A 21,868-nucleotide genomic window follows, 5' to 3' on the forward strand; every position below is an offset into this window, starting at 1 on the left:
CAGCACTGCATCCAGTTCTGGGCGCCCCAGTCCAACACAGGGACAAACTGCACTGAGCCCAGCAAAGTGCCAGGACGACAATTAAGCAATGGGAGCACCTGTCATACAAGGACAGGCTGAGACTGGAGTGTTCAGAAAAGGCTTGGGGACATCTTTTATCCATTGCATAAACAGCTGGTGGGAAGGAGTGAAGAAGATGGAGTCAGACTTCTCCATGGGATCCACGGTGGGACAAGGGCCAGGCACAAAATGAAGTGTGTAACTTCATCAAGGACTGAACACGGGCTCCCCAGGCAGGCTGGGGAGTTCTGCCCTCAGAGACATCCCAAAGCCAAGGTCACTCTGGGCCACTTGCTCTAGATACCCAGAGGTCCCTTCCAACCTCAGTTATGGGACAATCCTCTGATAATTTTATCTACCTATAATATTAACTGTAGCCACTAGAATAAAAGGAAAAAATAGCCGCAGATAAAGGATAAGAAGCACTTCCGCTCTTCCTCAGAGCCCTGTTTCAATTATTAAATCTCCAAGTCTCAGGGTGGGAGTTTGAACGTGTAACATTGCAGGTGTTTGAAGCACCATTCTGTGCACACCTCCAGGACTCCCAAGCCAAGCCTTTAGTATTCCATTGGACTCAAAAGATGTGTTGCCACAAAGAACCAATTTTAAAAGGTCCCCAGATGCTTTAAGGTATAGGTGAACACCTAATAGTCCTTGAAGAGTGTCTGAGACATCCAGCGTCTAGAGAAGATGACTACAAATGAAAAATGGTTGCTACACTAACAAAGGTATGTAAATGCTTTAGACAGAATGGTAAGAGATTTTTGGCTTTGTTTTCTTTCACTCAAAGATCATAGAAGATATCCATCCCATTAGTTCTAGTAAACACAAGTAAGATTACATTGGGCCACCTATAGCCCTACAGAAAAAACATTGCTAAAACAATCAGGATGCACATAAAGTGATAAACCAAATTAAACAACAGGTATTTTTATTTTAAATATATCAATACATCAAATTAACATTTTGTCGTCCTATTGCTCCACAATTCCAAATGTACACCAAAAAGCATCACTCCAGCAACTGTGTTTACGGAGACAGCTGGAAAGAAGAAAGATCGGCACTGCGGGATCAAGTAAGGAACGGTGACATAAAGCCCAGAATTCAGTGGATACAAATCACACTGTATAATAAAAAAGCCAGTTGATCCTGGTTATAAGTTAATGCACCCCAGATCATTCACAAAACACAGCGCGCCTAGAGACGCTTTGCATGCCATATGTTCAGAGCGTTTCATATTAAAAAGAGAGCCACAGAAAATCAATCGACGAGCCCGTCGTTCCCAGGGCGGAACTCGAGAGAGCATTTGTACAGATTCAGCTTGGAAAGGTTTCCACACTCGCGCTGCTTTATACTTCCCGCAAATGTTTTCTGAAGCTGATGTTCGCCATCACTGTTGGGACTCCGGTCAATTGAAACACGGCAATAAACACACTAAAGCGCCAGTACCAAGCCAGAAGGAAAACAAGACACAGCTTAGCAAGAACACAGCTAATTTTTCAACCAGAAAACATCTGTACAAACACTTATTTTTGAAGAAAAAAAAACAAACCGAAACTTCTAGAAGAATAAACTCCCAAGAACATATAAATTAAACTGAAACCATCTAGATAAAACCAAGGAAGTTTAACTGCACTTATACTGCATAACAAAAGGACTGGCTTGTTATCTGCAGCAATTTTTCCTAAGACAACATTCACCAAAAGACAAATATTTAATATTACTCAAAAGCAACAGTCGCTGTTCAAAGCTGTTCTGCAAGCCCAACAACTCTGTTAAGCAGGCAGTGTTTATAACAAAAACGTGCTTTTTATATCAGCCGCTTTGTGCTAACTCTGCAACATTTCCAGTTCAGTACACTCTGTACCGACGGCACTTGCCAGAAATGCAGCACTCAGAGCTTGCTCCTATTTGTTAACTGTTTCTGTCAAAATCAAAGAACTAATCACCGTATTGCAAAATTCTCTTCCCAAATATTTAACAAGACTTTAATTTGCCTAACAAAATTACAAGGAAAGAGTAATGTAAATATGATAATAGCAAAACAATTTAAACTATGTACATCATATCATCTGATGTTTTAGTTTTAATCCATTACTTACAGGACTAAACCGAAGAGAAATCCAAGAGTCAGTAGTAAAGGATTGTTGTCTTTTCCCCACTCTATTGCAATTGACTAGATAATATTCAAAAGCCCCTTCACATTCAGTACTGGTATCCATTTTTTTAATATTTAATATTAATGAAATGTTAAAATATTTAGTGACTTTAAACGAGATGAATAGTTGGTATTACAGCTCAAGAGAAGGGCCAGGAACACAGACAATCCCTGCCATACATCCCAATATTGATGTTCAGGGTCCGAGAGCACACACGGCATCACGAAGGAACAACCCACCCCCCATCAGTGGCCACGTTCTCTCTTCATATCTAGAAATTGTGCCCGAGATATGAGGGCCTTCAACACTTGTGTCTAAGTTCCAGCCATCTGGCGGTGGACAGAAGCGACACCCATAAGCCGCCCCTGCAGCAGCCAGCACAGTAACACGTACACGACCAATTCCGCACGTCCCGGGTTCATCAGGTTTATTGCACACATGTTGAACAGACCTTCTTTACTCACACACAAAGTCCAAGATGCAGCATATCTCTTACACACTCAAACACAAATACATGTTGTCACAACAAACGGTGTCTCTCTCAAGGGAAAATAATCCCCTGGAGACAAATAGCAAATCAAATTATCACGGCAGCATTTGAGAAGCATAAATACCGGGCAACTCTGATTACGGTTTATCTTATATGTGCAAAGCAACAAAGCCAGGATCTCTGTTCCACACGCATCCTAAAATACCCCCCAAAAGGGCCTGGACTGCAGGTTTGTTGTTCAAACCACTCCATGGTGAGGTGAGGGCATCTGGTCCAGCTCAAACAAGCCCCCCAGTTTCATAGAGTGTGTCCTACAGGACCTTCAACCCAACGGCTTCGATCTACCAAACTGCTTTTAGCTCAGTGAATTACTCACTAACATAGATATTGCCTCTGAAAAACCTCATCTGCTTTCACAAAAACCTGATGGTGTAATTTCTGCTGAAGGCGACTGTGCCCGAGTGCTTCTGGGTGTCACCCTCTTAACACGGACACTGCACAGGGCAAATCTTCACAAAACTTCCGTTAAATGAACTACAATTCCATAAACACAGCTACATTTTCACAGTACACGCATTTTAGAAAACTCCCTTTATACATTAGCCAGCTAAAATACTGAACAGAAGCTAGAACCAAAGTTATGGTAGATGGCGTAAAGTTTTGTGAATCCAAAGTTTCAGAATGTTTTTATTTGGTTGCAAAATCTCATATTTCTGACATATGATAGATTTACAACCGCAAATGCTCAACATGTTACAGTGACAGACTGAGACAATACCAAGTGTTTCTGTCCATATTGACAACAACCATAGCAAACAAAACTTGTGTCTTTGTACTCTGAATGCACTTGGTATTCTTTTCTAACATATTTATACAAAATATCTTAACTCCTTCAGTTTTCTTCAAGCTCTATATGTTCAAAGGCTTTTAAAACGTTCCAGTTCATGGGATTTCAGGGTTGCATTTTCTTTTTTTCCTTTTTCTTTTTTTCTCTTATTTTAAATGTACAATCTCATCCCAGATGTGGCACCAAAAGCACCCAGTGGGATATCTTCCCAAAGCATTACTTTGTTAAGGTCTTTCTGTCATCGTCCAAGAGCCTCAATCACATGAGAATTAGCATGAACACTTAGCTGGGAGTAGCGTGAGCAACAAAAGGGATCCTGGCTATCTGTTCTTGTTTAAACAATTCCACAGCAGCTCTCCTTTTCCCAACTTGCCCCTGCTATCAGAACACAGAAAGACAAGGAGAAGTGATAAGCAAGCAAGCCTTAACTTTCATGTCTCGTTTGCATTGCCTACTTTTTATCACGGCACATAAAGCCAATCCTGGGGCAGAACTCGCTCCTCCTCAGTCTCCCATCCCGGAAAACCTCCCCGGTTCAAGTGCTGAGGGAACGGATTGGGTGGCAAGGGGAAAAAGCTCCATCCAAACCCAGGCTCGGCTCCCACTTTCTATCGGCTCCGCAGCAAAAACCCCCAAGCAGGAGTAACTACTGGTATCTTCCAGTCTTACAGCAACCTGGCGAACAGCTTACAAGCCACTGTAAATAGTCAGGTGAGATCTAGTATAAAGATACAACAGATTCCATGTTCAGGCAGTGAGTCCATTCCATTAGGAAACCAGGATACAAACTAACTCCATTTCTATTACAGGCGAAAAAAAGCAAATTGGTTTATTTTCCTCCACAGACTACAAAATAAACCCAGATGTTGGGAAGGCTCTCCATATCTAGCATTAGTTCTACAAGTTACTGTTTCGTTTGCACAATGCTGGTACAATCACAGTGACAAGCCGTACAGACAAGAAAAATAATCCTTAGGACACAGTCATTCGTTATTCCTCATACCAGGTTAATTTAAATGGCTACCTGGGAGTAAGGAGTCACAATTCCACAAAACTCAGAAGCTGCGTTGTGCAGGGTGAGCTGCACACTCCAGCAAAGCAGCAGTGGATGTGCTGACAACATCACTTCAGCCAGAAGAGAACGGGAAACTATAGCTCCGACACATCTGGACTAAGTTTGTTCTGGCATGAAATTATGAAACAGCATAGTGGTACAAAAGTTGTCTTATATGCAGATCACTTAAAAACAAATGGTGAAGACTATTGCATAGTTACTATTGCCTATCATTCTGAATACATGAAAACCTTTACTTCCCCAGACCATGTATAATAAACAAGAAGCAGGAAGCAAACATAACCACTTATGAAAGTGATTACACGAACTCTCAAACAAGACTTAATTTGAATTAACACAGCTAAAATTCAATGTATAAACACACCACATAGAAAGCGTAAAGTTGTGAAAAAGAATTAAATGGGTTGATGTTATCACATACCAAACACCTGACAATTCCATTAAATACAAATGCTCCCCATTTCATGCCACAATACATGTCTAGCAGTTAATACTTGCAAACCCAGATGGGTATCAAGCTAACAAAAAACTCAGGAAACTCTTCTGTTGCAGAGACTTGGCAAAGCAGGAGCAAGATTTGAAACTCATATCAATACAGCCAAAGTTTAAATGTCAATACCAAATACGATCAAGACAAATGAAGTTATTCCGCTGTTGGGGAGAAGAGTCACTTAAGACCCTGCCTTCGGTTACGTATCTGTTATTTCTGCTGTAAAACGCTGCAGATTGTTCTGTTCCAATCCCTGTAGCGCAGGCTGAGATCTGCTTTCCCCCAACCACATTCCCCAGGGGAGACTCGCAGCCCATTAGTTACATAAACGACTTCTATAGTCTTGCTCACCTCAATAGGTCATCTAAATATATGCACCGAGATCTAAAAACTGCAGTGCAATCAAAGCACTTTTTTTCTAGAGCAGAAGAGCTGACAATTTATAGGCTATTCAGTTTTGCATGCTTTTATCGGGCTAGTTAGTTGAACGAAAATGCACACATAATTACTTAATCCCATTAAAACAAAGACAAATGAGAGTACAAAACTCCAGAGCTCAGCAGTTTGAGCAATAGAAGATTCTGAACGGAGACCATAATGAATCACGCAGCCTTATCAGCCAGCAGCTCCTTCCACATCCCTGTTATTTCAGCTAAATCAGCAGCATGTTTCTTGTACATACCACTCAGCTGGATAAAGTGGTATCTTTAATAATGAATAGCTACCATAGATTTTCCAATGTATGAGTAATCCAAGGTCTCTACTTCTTCAGCAAAGTGATTACATGTCAATTAAACTAAGCCATTAAATTCAGATGAAAATACTAAGTCGGTCACTGCTTCTGATATGTGGGAAGGGTGGAGGAACACAAGCAGGAGGGCAACAGAGATAGAAAGTGTTAAAGCTCGAGATCCTACTTCTTAAAAACAGAGAGGGTTTTGCCACAGGTTTCTTTGTTGTTTTGGTTTGGGGTTGGTGTTTAATATATCTGGCATGGGCCTCCTACAGATTCTGTATTTTGCCAGTTTTGAGTTCAGAAACTTATTCTTAATTCCCGGCCAGTGTTAACAGACAAAACATAAACTGTACTCAGTTACTGGAGAAAGAAAGAAAAGCAAACAAACATCTTTCCAAGAGGATACATAACGGGTCTGCTGGTTTACTACTGAGGAATAAATAAATAAGTAAAATAATTGTAAAACCACTGAGAGAACTGAAAGCTGAACTCAAGCAGATTCCCATTCAATTCTGCCACGTATTGGGAAAAGCTTTTCCTGTTGTCTTTGACCCCTCTCGCCAGGTTTAACTCTAAGGAGGCCTTAGCTTTCCTAGTTGTGTCCCTACACCCTCTGACAACAGCCTTATATCCTCCCCAAGTGGCCAGCCCCTCCTTCCATGGTCTATAAACTCTCCCCTTCCACTTGAGCACACCCAGCAGTTCCTGTTTAGCCACGCAGGTCTCCTGGCTCACTTCCTTGACTTCCTACGTGTCGGGATGCTCTGATCTTGTGCCCGCTAGAAACAGTCCCTGAACACTGACCAACTATCTTGGGCCCCTTTACCTTCAAGCAGCCTTGTCCATGGGGTTTCCCCCAGCAATTGCCTGAAAAGGCCAAAGTTTGCCCTGCTGAATCCAGGGTTGCAATTCTGCTTGTTATTCCGCTCCTGCCGAGCATCTCTCTGTGGCACAACATTCAACACACACCACACAGCGCTCATGTGTAGGGTTTGCTCACCACTTATATTTTCGGGCTGAGAAACTTTGAGGCCAAGGCCTGGCAGGAACCCACACACCAAAAACAGACACAGTAGCAATTTGAGTACCAGAGTTATTTCTTCGGAAACTAAGCTGTGACAGTTTCACAGGCAAAATCTTTTCCTTCCCACTTCCCAGGCCTTAACTGTGGTTTACAGCAAAAGAAATAATAATAAAATAATGCCTGCTGCAATCTGGTTTAGTTTAAGAAAAAGGCAATATGGGGAGCTGAGCAATAATTCTACAGACATCTGGGACAGCGAGTACCTGTCTGGAAGTTACACATTTCAGTGGAGAGCTTCTCCAGGTACAAAGTCTCTCCAGAGAGAGCTCTGAAACACTTTGCTGTTTATTACTCTCAGCTCTACCTCCTCTGTTTATTAGCTCCTGAACAAATTATTTCCCAAAGAATGGGAAAGGAACCAGAGGAGTGAGAACTCCTCCGCTTGGACTGTCAAACCCTTCTGGGTATCAACTCGAGCCCCGAGTCTGTGCAGCCTGAGCCGGCGACGTCCCCGCAGCGCACAGCACAAAGGGGAAGCGGCACAGAGGTGTAAATTACTTGTCAGGCTTAAAACTGAAGTTCAGTTCCTTTTCTCAGGAGGCAGGAGTCTATCAGTCGCTTCCATTTTTTTCATTTGTTCTAAAGTGACCATGAAAAGGAGATAACTGTGCATATAATCAGTTAAAAAGCTGCGGCATATGTATTCCTTCCACTTATTACCAAAACAAACAAGGCAAAAGTAACCACCTTTGCTTTCCAGATGTTGGATGAGCTGCATCTATTTCTTTTGCATCAGTGAAAAATCTTACTCTGCTTTTAAAAGAAAATCAGAATTGGACTAACAACTGAGAGCTGCTAAGAACAGCAACAGAAACCGTTATTTTTAAGTTATTCAGAATATAATGCTAGTGCAAAACAAAACCAAAATGGTATCTTTCAATAAGCCAATTGCACATTGAAGTGAACCTACGCAACTTTTGTCAGAAATGCATGTTCTTCCTGATCAGCAGCCTTTGGTGCGGCAGAATTCCCAGGCACGTTCGGAAGCATCCCTGAGAAATGCAGAGGTTTCAGTCAAGCCTTCCATCGTTCCAGCCCAGCCCAACATCATATCCACAGCTTAACCAGAGCAGAGAACACTGATCAAGTAAAAAAATCCATCCCTGCTTTACAATCACACCCCTTATCACCATATTAACAGAAATTGCATCTTTTTAATACAGGGGAAACAAAAAGACAAAATTACGGGGGGACAAAACTCCATACGCTTCCCCCATGCGCCTTAGAGAACAGATTTCAGTGATATTTTTTTTTACATATACTGCAAAATATTGCATAGGATACATTTGCTTGAACTCAGAAGGGGCCAAGAGATTTAACTTCCATTCCCCATCTGATTAAGCAGCTCTCCAGAGCCATAAATATATGACTCTAAACCCTCCTGTTCCCCCTGCAGACACAACAAGAATTTTCATACTTCCCATTTCTTTAGAGAGCATTAAACAATACATATGAAATTCCTGAAGCCATTCAAGGAAAAAAACCCACTGTATGATGACACTTTGATCACCTATGATTTGAAGCTTCCTTTGGCTGTAAAAAAGGTATTACTTATGTTTCAGAAAGACAGAGCAACTAGAATGTCACGGAACAAGCTGAATTAGAAAGACATGTTTTCTTAAAAACATAAAAACAGAGATTTATTTCTTGGAGATCTGCTTGAAAACTGCCACACCTGCCACCTTCTATTCACCCTCCTGAGACCAAGCTTATTAACATACACTCCTTAATATCGGAATTTTGCACTCAAATTTCTCCAGAAGTTTGAGGTGCTTTGCCTGGTTTATTCCTACCCGCCCATCAATTCCCTATACAAATTCTGTAGCATTTCCATTTGACCCCTTTGTCCTACTGACTATTCCGAAGCAGTGACTTGTCTGCACCCGCCTGGACCTGAACTTGGGGAATCCAAGGAAAACTGAAGCACATTTTCATGACCAAGGGGAAGGCAACGGTCAATTTTCTGATGTAGGTCACACCGAGCACAGGTGCCTTCATCCCAGGTTGAACAAGAAAAGCTTTAAAGCGCGGTTTAGATCACCAAGGATGCCAAAGGGGTTCTGTGTGTGCCCGGCCCCTGCGGTATATTTTTCCTCCAAACTACTTCAATGTTAAGGATTGAAAAAATCAATTTAACACTGTTTCACTGGAAGCTCAAGTTCTAGTTCTCATTACAAGAGTGACTGCAGCGCACTGTTTTTTGGGATTTTTAAGCAAGGAACTAATAATTAATTAACAGCAAAACTCCACACTTTTCTTTTCCTGCTGAAACCCACAATTCCCATGGGCCAAAAGGTAGGAATTCAACCTCATCCTTCAGCTATTCTACATCCTACAGCTCAGTTATTTTCAATTGCTGCTTAATTCTATGCAAGAATATCTTTTGTTTGCTTATATATGGCATGCCGCTTTGGAAATGACATATTAGAACCTCAACATGCCCTGTAGTTTCAAATAAACATTAGGAAACAGACTTCATGTTCCAAACCCTTCATTCTCACTGTACCATATTGCTTCTTAAATTTCATGGCCCGTCACTGCCACACTGAACCATCCATCAAATCTCATTCTAAACTGCCACATGTAAAAGTTTCTTGGTAGCCAATCTACTTGTAATACAGATTACTGTCAAATCCTTGGATAAGTGAGTGCACATGTATAATTAAGTCCACTTAAAATGAAACTAGTCTCAGAATTGGGGTATAAGGCTTTTGTATCCAGATTTATAACCTTTAATAGGAGCATTAAAATAAAGGAAGTAACTTTTATGTAATGGAAAACATAACCCGCAGTTTCTCTCTAAAGCGATAACTTTAGAAGAGCGTTTTTCAATGTTTTCTGTTTGCAATCCAGTAGCATGTGCGCGTCACCGCAAGTTCACAGATGATTCTATACACGGCATTATCACAGAATCCCAGAATGTCAGGGGTTGAAGGGCCCTGGAAAGCTCATCCAGTGCAATCCCCCCATGGAGCAGGAACACCCAGATGAGGTTACACAGGAAGGTGTCCAGGCGGGTTGGAATGTCTGCACAGAAGGAGACTCCACAACCCCCCTGGGCAGCCTGGGCCAGGCTCTGCCACCCTCACCCCAAACAAGTTTCTTCTCAGATTTAAGTGGAACCTCCTGTGTTCCAGTTTGCACCCACTGCCCCTTGTCCTATCACTGGTTGTCACCAGAAGAGCCTGGCTCCATCCTCCTGACACTCCCCCTTTCCATATTGATCCCCAGGAATGAGTCCCCCCTCAGTCTCCTCTTGTCCAGCTCCAGAGCCCCAGCTCCCTCAGCCTTTCCTCACACGGGAGATGCTCCACTCCCTTCAGCATCTTGGTGGCTGCGCTGGACTCTCTCCAGCAGTTCCCTGTCCTGCTGGAACTGAGGGGCCACAACTGGACACAATATTCCAGGTGTGGTCTCCCCAGGGCAGAGCAGAGGGGCAGCAGAACCTCTCTGACCTACTGACCACCCCCTTCTAACCCACCCCAGGTACCATTGGCCTTCCTGGCCACAAGGGCCCAGTGCTGGCTCATGGTCACCCTGCTGTCCCCAGCAAGTTGAGAGTCTATGGGTGAAAGTTAAGGGACAGACTGGCAAGGGTGATACTATTGTGGGCATCTATTATAGGCCACCAGATCAGGGTGAGGAAGTTGAAGAGGCCTCTACAGACAGCTGAGAGCAGCCTCACAGTCACAGGCCCTGGTTGTGGTGGGAGATTTGAACTTCCCTGATGTTTGTTGGAAGGACTGCTCGACCAGCCAGCCAGTCTAGGAGGTTCCTGCAGTGCCTTGACGATAACTTTCTGATGCAAAGGGTGGAGGAGCCGACTAGAAGAGGTGCACTGCTGGACCTCATCCTCACTAACAAGGAGGGGCTGGTTGAAGCGGTAAAGGTTGAGGGCTGCCTTGGCTGCAGCGACCGTGAGATGGTGGAGTTCAGGATCTCATGTGGCAGGAGCAGGATAACAAGCAGAACTATCAAAATGCAACTGTATGCAAATTTTTTATTATTCTTTTTTGAAGGTGGCATTTCATCTGGTTTTGAGGATGAAATTCACCACTAGAGCTCACTCTGTGTTCTCAGGATTACTCCGAACATGAAAATACAAACATCGCTAATGAGCTCTATTAATGCAGATTTCACTGCAAGCCAAGTTAGATTTGCTTCACACAGTTAACGGAGTTCATTTCATTGGAAAAAAAACTATTCCCTCAAGCAAAAAAAACATCCACTACTGTGGATGATATCGCCCAACACATTGCTGAAAAATAAATCGTATTGATTGGATTTTTTTCATTTCCCCCCCCAGCAGTACTTTTAAAAATACAATATTTTAATGATTGTTTAATTTTCATCTAACTAGAATACAAATCCTTTACGTACTGCTTTGCTGCAGCTGCAGCATAAAGTCTCATTTTTCATGGAAAAAAACTAATTACATGGTTCACCGACTTGCCTGTGGTAACACATCAATTTTATTTACATTCAAAAGTTGGACTTCAGTTTGGTCGCAACACTCTTGTTAATTCCAAGCACATTTTACCCAATCGTTCTCTCCACTTCATTAGTAAAACCTCACTCTGGCTTTTGTTTGAGAAGATTCTGGGCTGTGATCATCTTGGTTTGGATTTCCAGCACTTTCTGTGCAGTGTCACCTTTAAAGCAGCAATTCTGCCCTTAAACCCGGCCGGTTTTGCTGCAAAGTCTGGTCTGGCCCAGACAGTTCTGCAAAAGAACCATTAAACACCCCAGGACACAGCTGTTCGTGTTTCACAACCAACGCCAGGGCATTTTTCCACAAAAACACAACAGAAAAACAATAACTACCATGTGGCCAATAAAACTTAAAGATTAATCACTCAACATTGCAACTACTTCAATTAAACTAAGCTGGTATTTTGAAAGCAGGAAGGTTCAAAGGAACAAGTATGGTATTCAATAGAGAATTTCTTATCTCCCATCGGTCTTTCCTTCAAACAATTTGCAGAAGGTAATTTGTTGCAATTAATAGTAAAACCTCCACATTCCAAAACAGGAAGACATTAAAAATATTGATTCTTGGGAGATTAAAATTAAAAAACATATGACCCTTAGGTAGATTTCGGTATTTTTTGTTACCTTTTAGACTTAGATACTGCGGACTGTAACAAGTGGAAAGACTGGAATTGATAATGAATTCCTGAATGCCACAGGAATTCATTTGACACTGCTCTGAGATTCACTGTCAACGTGGAGAGAAACACCACTGAAGAAAAGCAGCATTAAGGAAAAGGTAAGAACAACCTGATTCCAAATGGGAGACTCAGATTTGGTTATTTAATTTTCTTTTAAACACCTCACAGCCTTGTTGTCTATAACCACAACTGATTTTAAAGCAGAAAGAGAGAAGAAGCTGAGGTGGTGGGAAGAATATTTATTGTGAAAAGAAAATGAAATAAAATGAAGACATCTTGCCCAGACACAATAAGGCTCTTGTCAACTCCGTGTGTATCAAAGGAGTTGGCATTTTCCCATGAAGCAATTCCTTAATCCCAAATGATGGCATAATAACCTCATTTAATATGCCTCCTTGAAAGGAAAAGTTTATTTTGTCTAAGCTAAACTTCGACTGGCAATCAGCAGACACCAATTAACAGTGTCAAATATAAGGGTCACAGAACAATTCCGCAAGCTGAGAAAGTATGACTTCACTTTCAGATCCTATCTTCTTTCCAAAAGAATGCGAAACTTTAGCTCGGTTTTCATGTCTTTGGAAGTAATCTATGCTAAGCAATTAAGAAAATGCAAATTACTTATCTTATTGAAAGTCTTCAACCCAGGAACAGACTTTCCAGTAACTTAATATTCCACTAAAGTCTTCTGTCATATGAACCTACTTGCTAATTCCACTCTTAACTCAAGAACAGGCAATTAGGCATTTTCAGATTTCACTTCAAATTATTAATAAGTGCCACTCGGCTGCTTGATATTTGTAGCTTTTTAAATAGAAAGCCTTCAAAAATATTGCAGTTCAGCTTCTGCGAGATTCCTTTTCCTCCTCGTTCATAAACTGCTTTTCCGTCCATTAGCTGGTGTCATTCTATCCAATACTGAGCACACAAACCCAACTGCTGTGACACACGGTCCGTGTCGAGCCCCCTTCGACTACACCTATCAAAGCAGGACACCAGGAGATAACCCTGTGGTGATTTCACAGGGTATCAAAGCCAGACACAAAGCCATCTCGGCAGCAAGGCACTCCCTTCTTTCCCCCTTTCTTCATCTTATAACAGAATGAGAGATGTAAGAGCACTTTCATTAAAAGCAGTGCTATTCATTTGCATCCCCATTGCACAGGAAGACCTGCTTGTTCTTGATTTTACCCATCGCTTCATACACTTAAATACGTTTCAACGGACAGGAACATCTTCTCGTTCAATAATTAACATCTCACCGCACAGCAGCTATGAACACATTCCATATCTCTCGAAAGAGTTCCCTATTGCTTACAGCTACGGGAAACCAAGCATGGCACCTTTAAAGGACCTTAAATAGACTATTGGAAATGGAAACGGAAAGTGAAGGGCACAAGGAAAAAACACTCAAAATTCAAGTTTTCCATTCTTTCTCTTTAAACCCTTATAAATACTGAAAAGCACCACCTACTTCACATCTGTAGGCTGAGCATTTACTTCATTTAGAAGACTTAACTGATAAAATAAACTTCAAAATCTGCAATTTACTAAGCGAGCATCCAGAACCCTACCTACCTGTAATAAAAACACCTAAACTGAACTCTGGTGAGTGATTCTTCCCAGGAAACATCCTTGAAAACGTGACTGACTATATGGTCTAACGTGGACGCCCTACAAAAAGTCCTTCCCACAATTAACATTTTTGCCTCTCAACATTAATCAGCACACGCGGATTACAACTGCGTCAGCCCGATACGCCAAGAATTCATAAACAGGAATGGACTGAAGCTCCGTGTTTTTCCTGTCGTTGATCAAGTTTAAGCCTCCCAAGCTGTGAATATCCTGAACAATTATCTTTCAGGAAAGATTTACCTAATTAATTAATCTGTGCTTCATAAGAGTTTCCATCAAAATCCTGGTGTTCTACACCCAGTATAGTACAAGGATTATTAGCTTCTGTTTCATGGGAAGCGCTTCCAGCAATTAACGGATCGGGGGCAATTTCCAGACAAGCTGAAAAAACAAAGGTTTTGCCTCAAAAGAATTCAACCTAGAGAAAAATGCTAACATTCTATATGTACCACCTTTCCTTCGCAAGTCCCTGCCCCTACAACAAATAGGTTCCAGGGGAAGAACCCTCAGTCTGATCTAAGGGGAAAACATCTTTAAGTGACTTAAGCAAGAACAAGTCAAGAGTTAACTGTGACTTTACCAGCACTTCAATGATGACTGCCCCAAGAGTAGCAAAACACTCAAGTTTTATTTTTCGCTCCACGAGCTTTGCGCTGTTAAGCTTCTATTTTGAAAGTGTATGAGAAAGCACATGTCACAATAGAGGGTTTCACTTCTGTGCCACGCGTTGCTCCGGCCAACAGTACCAGCTGGGTGAGAAGCCCCATACGCCCGTCTGTCCCCTTCCTCATATTGGTTTGTCTCGTTTTCATAGCTTCAATACATGTGGCGGCAACCCCAGAATCAGAATTTTGAGGCAAACGAGCTATTAGGTTGATAGTTCTTGAAAAAAACTGCATCTTTCTATCAAATGGCCAGAATCTCATCCGTTTTGGAGATACCGTCTGACATTCTGCCAACCTCCCAAGTCCACTTCAGGGCACCTTCAGTCACCACAACTGTGTTCTTGGTAGCGACACACACATTAGTCCTTGCATGATTAACCCCTGCAATATTCCCAATAATTCAAGTATCACAGATGCAACAGACTAAGCTGAATCTATCCATAAACTCCATGTGCAGATTACAACTTCAGAGACAAAACCATCAGGCAAAACATTGTTTGAAAGGTCAGATGTAGGTATTCCCTGCAAAAGCAAAGGCAGCAACTAAGGAACAGGTATCACCTCCTTATAATCTACATGGAACGCACAAGGTACAAGTCTGGGATAGGAGAAAAAGAATACAAAACCAACCAAAAGCAAGAGTCAAGTATAAATTCTCTGTGGTGCTCCAGATGGTATTTGGTCACCAAATGCAAATGAGATCACTGCAACTTGCAAATCTCCAGCTTCCCTGTCAGAAACCCTGCCAACAGAGAGAAAACCTCCCTCCGTTCTGGTTCTCCTGCAGAATTCACAACAAAATATTTCTATGGGAAAAAGTACAGCAGCTGTAACACTTGTCAAACCTCTCCAGGCAGTGCTATCGTTAAATAGCATTTAGCCTTCAGAAAACACAACTTCCACAACCAGAACACGCCAAACTCGTTCAAACTTGTAAAAACCACTCCATTCGTTTCTGCCATTCGGTGGGCCCGCACCAATGAGCTTTTCTCACTTGGGACCAAATAAAGATCTTCTGCCTTTCTTCAAATTAAAATCCAATCATAATAAAACCCAGAACACAACAGCCGAGCCTGGCAGGAGATAGAAACGTAGGAGTATGTACAAAAGACACACCTATGAAAGGCACAGCTGTCTAGCTAAGCCAAGTATTTAACTGATCTAGAGCTGCTCTACAAATAATTGTTTTTACTTGATCTCCCATGACAGCATTTCATTATCAACACAGTTTTGGAAAGCTACTACATAAACAACTGCTCTCAGTAGTTTAGAACTACTGAGTTGTTTTCCCCACGACTACCGGAAATTTTCTTGTTAAACACAAATTATTGTTTCCAAAATCAACTCCCTTGAATGCTCTAAAGATAAGGCAAGCCACACAGTTCATATGCAACACTGGACAGAGTGGTTCTGAATGAACAGCCTCAGTACTGGACTTCATTTGGTTAACCAAAGTACTAAATGTCACACAAATTATTTGAGTGACTCTGAAAAAATCAATAATTCTAATTTAGAATGGAATTAATAAAATCTAAAGGCTTAAATTGAAGTCTTTTTATTACCCTAATGAAAATTTCACTTTTAAACAACAAGTCGTAGGTGGGGAAAAAAAAAATCAAAACACTTTGAGCAACTTCATCCTTGGTAAGAATTCATGATCACATTAACAGCCGTTATTTCCTCAAGTTCCTACATCTCAACATACAGGAGCCATAAAGCAGAAAATGTTCTGGACAGACTCTTGTCTCCCACTTTGCAGCATTAGATTTCCAGGACTTGTGCTCCTAAATATAGGGGTTCAAACACCAAACCACAGCTCTGGTCATGGAACTGCAAGTTACCAACCTCAGCCACAATCCAGCCCCTACCAACAGGATTTGAAGCCAACGCAGCTCATTCCATGACCAGGTTATACTGAACCTCAGTTACCACCACTGCGCTTCCGCAACTTATTGCATGTGGACATAAGAACAGAAAAAGTCCTAATTTCAGCTCTCAAATATTTCTGCAATAAACAGCAAAATAACCCTGCTTTTTCTGCCTTCCTGCTGCGTGAAACACTGAACGCAATGTCCTTTGTCGTATTTCAAGGAATCAATGTACATAAAGGCCTCATTCATGGCAAATCTGATGTTCAATATTTAGTCAATACTGATGTTTGAACTCAAAAAGTAAACTACTGAAGACAGCAAGGCGGCCCTATCAGCAGTGAAATTTGTAACGCTTACAATTTACATCGCTTTCAACTATTATCTGATAAGTCATTACAAGCATTTCAATGTGCTTTTGACACAGAACAAGTAAACCTACGGTTACATAATTTACACACATTACAAAGTGGAAGAGAGCAGAAGAGGAGATAACTCCCCAAATTCCTGTAAGATCCTGACAGCAACAGCAAATTTCTTCTTCTTTCAACTACCATGTAATTCATTCCTATACATGAGTTTTACTTCATAAAATTTCAGACCAGGCAAAAAAGATGTGTCAAAGCGATGCTGTTCTCTGTTTGCTGTACTCTGGTCCATACTATACTCGAGCAGGTTCAACTATTCATCTATTTAAAGGTTTCACCATACCATGATCACTGGAAGTGGCGTTATGTTGTTGTAACCAAGATGTTAGTTATAAACAAGCTACGTCAATTTAAAACAGAAGCTGTCACCTGTGACTCCCCTCAAATAAAAAGATGCTTAAGTCTTGCATTTGAAATATTAAATAAACAATATTTCACCAAGAGAAAAGCATATATTATTAAAGGTTTCCTGGGTAAGTAGAAATATTAGCCAGGCCTTCATTCAAAACAGGTGCCTCATAAAAAATTAACGTCACTGGAACGGTTTGGTGTGGCACTTGTGAGCCATCTCTTCAATTATACATGAGCACAGAGCTACCTACACAAAATACGCCTAAAGATACACCGCGTTTCATATCTGTGATTTCACAGGCTGTATTACCAAATCAGTGGTCTGAAGATAAGTGATTAGAACAAGATAACAAGCAAGCAAATGAACATACCATAACCCAGGACCAAAATAGTGTAGGGTAGAAGCGGGGAGCTAAAGGACAACTAAAGCACGCTTGACAAATGCAATATCCTATATATCTGGACTGGCATTTAAATTTTATCAGGAAGTAACTAGAAGTTCTAGAGGCTACCAGGATGAAAATGTATTGCAAAAAATAAGGAACAGATCCTTATTATTGGTCTGGGATTTTTTAGTATTAGTCCAGGACTTTTTAAATTATTCTAGAATTGATAAACTTCACTTGTTTTCATCCAAGACACGATAGGTAAAACTAGAGGTAAAAATTGACTCAAATAAAACACCTGATAAAGTCAGTTTTGTTCTGTTGTTTTAAGGCCACACATTCTGGAGACACTGAGGATAACCCAAGTTGAATAAAATTTACAGTCACATACACGTATCATTGTCACCTTTGCCCTACCTTCCCCTTCCTTTCATTACATCCACGTGTTGTAACTTGCCTCCATTTGTGCCCAAATCCTGTAGTGTGATCAACGTGGCAAGTTCTGACCTTGCAGAGTTACCCGAGGTGCCATGGAGTTTACCTGACTCTATAGCATACGTGTTTTGTTCCATCAACTATTATTTTATGCCAGGGTTTATTTTTTTATTATCATCCTTTGAACTAGAATTTACTCTCTTTTCCAATGCATCTGAGATATCAGAAAAATCTAAGTAATGATGCTAGATGTAGATCTCCTAAGTTCATTTCAAGCTTCATTTTTGTTATCTGTGGATCACTTGCAGCAGAGAAATCAAATCTACAAGGTGGGGTTTTTTTATGGTTTTAGGTCTTAAAATACTAATTGTGACAAAACTGCAGTATGGTAGCAAGTTAAAGCCTTTAATGACCTTAATGATCATTTTTCACTGCAAAAAACAAATCAAGAAACAAGGAAAGAGAGTAACTTACTGTGCAGTTCACGGTGTATCACATCGACGAGATTTGGTTCATCTCCCCACCAGAATATCCACAGTTCCTTACAATCCGGTTTGACGTCCCGGCGCCACACACAGAGCAGATTGGCCTGCAAGCAGCGGATGAAGCTGAGCAGGATCGGATCATCCTGCGCTGGGGCTGAAATGATAGGGCCACAGTCCCCATGACCTTCAAAATTGTATCTACGCCATTTGATGCCTGTGAGTTCGGCCTGTGGGGATGGAAAAAGAAAAAAGCTCTTAAAACACTACTTCAAAGTTTAGTTTCATTCATAGTACTGGCTCATTTCATTATCATTGTTGAATTCCTATAATTTAGCTCTAAGCAAAGTTAAAAACTCCTCCTACTCCCGTATTTTCCTGTTTTCCCCTTCAAGGAAAAACAAAAATGTTATGAACAGTACTGAATAAACCTGGCTTAGCCCTGCTTTCAGGTTTTCCACCACAACTTGACTCATTTCCAACAGATCCATTCATCTTTAACCTTATTGTTACCTTATTGTGGTCTTACAAATTAGAAGGAAAACAACCCAAAGGGGCAGAGGGAATAAGGCCCGTTCCCCACATGCTGCTCAAGGGGGTTCAGTGTCAGCCCAGAATCCGACCGCTTGAAAGTCACAAACAGGAACTGCTAAAGGATGTAAGAAAACAAACAACTGACTTGCTGAAACTGGTGAAATACAGTTTCATATTGTGATGTTACAGGTTTACCACACCTGCTTTTTATTTTTACTTTGCTCAAATGAAGAGAGTAAGGAAAGTTGCCATTTACTGCCTCTGGACCAGACAGAATTTTCTTATTAACTACCAAGGAGAAAGAAAAAGAAGAGGAAAATGGCTACTCAGAATTTTGGGAAAGATTTTCTTCTATACAGGTTTAAAAGTCTGAAGGAGTGCAGGTGTCCCACTGCACAGCGAGTCAACAACGGCCAGGGAAAAAGCCACCAAAGCACTCAAACCACGAGAGAGCTGGCAGCTGGAACCACGTCACCCACACAAGTTCTCATTTGTTTTTTCCTTTCACCTTTAATAGCAGATACAGATGTCACATTCGGTTTCTTTTGCAATTGCCACCTTTGTATCTACTTTATTACCCTCCCCATCACACTCCTCCTCTCCCCTCCGGCCCCAGTTTGTCACTGTCGTTGCCCGTTCCTTTCTCTCCATCGCTCCAGGAGCTGCCCAGGCCACAAGGGTAATAGTGGTGTGACTCCAGTCTAGCTAGCGCTATCATTATCACACAAAACAGCGGAATGTATCCACTCCGTGTTCGCAGTGGGCTTGTATTCTAGTTTCTAACCCGTGTTCCCACATTCTCACTGCCGTTACTTCCCTCTACCGCTTCATTTACAGTATTCGCACCTTCACTTTGCTGCTCAGAAACAGCTCGGCTCTAAGTGGCCCTACAAGAAAAGCCGGCTGCTCTGCACAAGGAGCTGCAAGAACTCAAAATACAGCAGCTGTGTCTTTAACAAGAGTCATTGCTGGGGAGAAGAGCAAAGACACCGCAGTGGAAACACCGGCTGTGGGAGTGCCCCCTGCACCCCTCCTAGTAGTTAACTAAGCTGTATCTAAACAGTCAACTTGTTTTTCCTTTCTTTGCATAGTACATATAGGAAATATCAACAGGAAAACGGGTGAATTTTTACTCCTAAAGACAACAAAAGACCTGCACCTTCCCGTTTTCATCATCTGCACAAGGACATCTAACCTACTGGCCTACCCTGCTCCTCCCAAACCCACACATGTCACATAGAAAAGGATCTCCCTTTTCAAGTCCACAAACTTAGCTCATTTAGAAGTTTAAACCTGAAAATTTACTTTCCTTCACCACAACAGCTGGAAGGCGGCTGTAGCTTGTCCAAGACAACTGCTGTGGAGCTGAAGGTGATGCTCATCGTACCAACATAAGCCAAAACTACTTGTATTTCTTCCCTCATATATACACATATACATCCTCTAAACCAGTTTCACATCCTTCTGCCTGTATATTGCCCAGCACTGCAGGATTCTAGCCCACAAGCAAAGCTCCTGAGACTATGTCTCAAGGACTATTTCCCCAAACCCTGATTACCCAGGTTGCCTATTTAATTTTCTCTGAAGAGGCCTCAGCGGTTCCACAGGAATACAGTGGCTGACCTTCCCCGGGAAAGCGAAAAATCTGACCAGACACTGAAAAGCAGTAAAACTGACTTTATTTTTTGCATGCCCCTAGACCACCAGTTGCAGAAGCAACGCTGTATCACGTCACCAGGGTACCGATGGTGGTGAAATCACAGCCAGAACTGCATTATCCCTGCTGCAGACTATCTACAGCCAGTGCCTCTGCTTTTGCACTCAGGCAGAAATGCTGATCATGCACTCAAAGTGTTGGGGAACCATGGAAAAGCAAATGGGAAAGGACAGTCAAGAGTGGCTGAGATGCAGAGCACACACAGCATGTTCTTGGCTCGGTGAGAACATGGGAGCACAGGAGGAAGAGGCAAAAGGGAAGGACAAAGATTATTCACAGTAGGGTGCTGTGCAGCACTGGAATATCTCACGCATTACTTAATACTCTAAAAGAAAGTACTTACACACGCCTCTCTAAAATATCTACATCTGTTCTACACAGATCTCTATAGGCTGGAAAAGGAATGCACAGAGTTTCTGAAATAGTATAATGAATATGACTCCAGGTCACAAAACAGCAAAGATCAGTGCCAGCATAGGCAATCTAGGAAAAAACTGTAAATGCTTGTTATTATCCACTGGTAAGTCACAACCAACATGGAATAGGAGGATGGCAAAAACAAAGAACCAAAAAACCCAGTCGAACACAAAAGGTTCGTCCAGAGCACCACTCAGTCCATCAGCACAGCGGCAGCTGGAGATGAGCTGGAACCTCAGCTCAGAGGAATCAACCCACAACATCCCATCCCTACAACAGAAGAAACACCATCAAGAAAAGCAGAGAGAAACCAGCAAGAGCTGCAGCCAATTTAATTCTATACGAACCAACTTCTGGAGTGTCTCATTCTACAGACAGTGAGGGATCACCAGTGACCACCTACACAGAAAACGACTCCCAAGAAAAGGAAGAAACAAGTGCTGGGGGTTTTGGACTTGGCAGCACCATAAAATGAGATCTCACACATCATTTCCCAGTGGCAGTTGCAGAGATGCAATTCAGTGCATTTAGTTAGATGTCTGTTTCTGTTTAAATTCTTAATAGGTAAGCACCAATACTAATCCCTGAGAACCAGATTTTTGCCCTGCTAATTAAAACTGAATTCAAAAGGTCTGAATCCAGAAGTACCACATAAGAGAAGGTTGCACCAGGAACAGCTACCTATATTCTATGTTTCTACAGATGTTTTATGTGAAGTATTTAACACACTATAGGGGGAATATCTGAATCCCCCCAGAGGTTTTTTTAATTGATTTATTTAAACAAAAAAAATCACGAGTTGTAAAAGTCCTCCATCTGCAGGAGGGTTTTTACAGCCAAG

At 41.6% G+C, this 21,868-nt stretch overlaps 1 protein-coding gene and 1 long non-coding RNA gene across 2 annotated transcripts in view; one reads left to right on the forward strand and one right to left on the reverse strand.

The window, feature by feature from the left end:
* MED13L (mediator complex subunit 13L) overlaps positions 1-21,868 on the reverse strand; it is a 189,757-nt gene that overhangs the window by 152,135 nt on the left and 15,754 nt on the right. The window contains exon 2 of the mRNA XM_065033853.1: positions 18,352-18,589. Within this exon, the coding sequence (XP_064889925.1) occupies positions 18,352-18,589 (238 nt within the window). The remainder of the gene's footprint in view (positions 1-18,351; positions 18,590-21,868) is intronic.
* LOC135575648 (uncharacterized) overlaps positions 1-21,868 on the forward strand; it is a 270,723-nt gene that overhangs the window by 78,235 nt on the left and 170,620 nt on the right. The gene's annotated exons all lie outside the window — the stretch shown is intronic.

The sequence above is a fragment of the Columba livia genome, chromosome 17, assembly GCF_036013475.1.
Source record: "Columba livia isolate bColLiv1 breed racing homer chromosome 17, bColLiv1.pat.W.v2, whole genome shotgun sequence".
NCBI classification, from domain to species: domain Eukaryota; kingdom Metazoa; phylum Chordata; class Aves; order Columbiformes; family Columbidae; genus Columba; species Columba livia.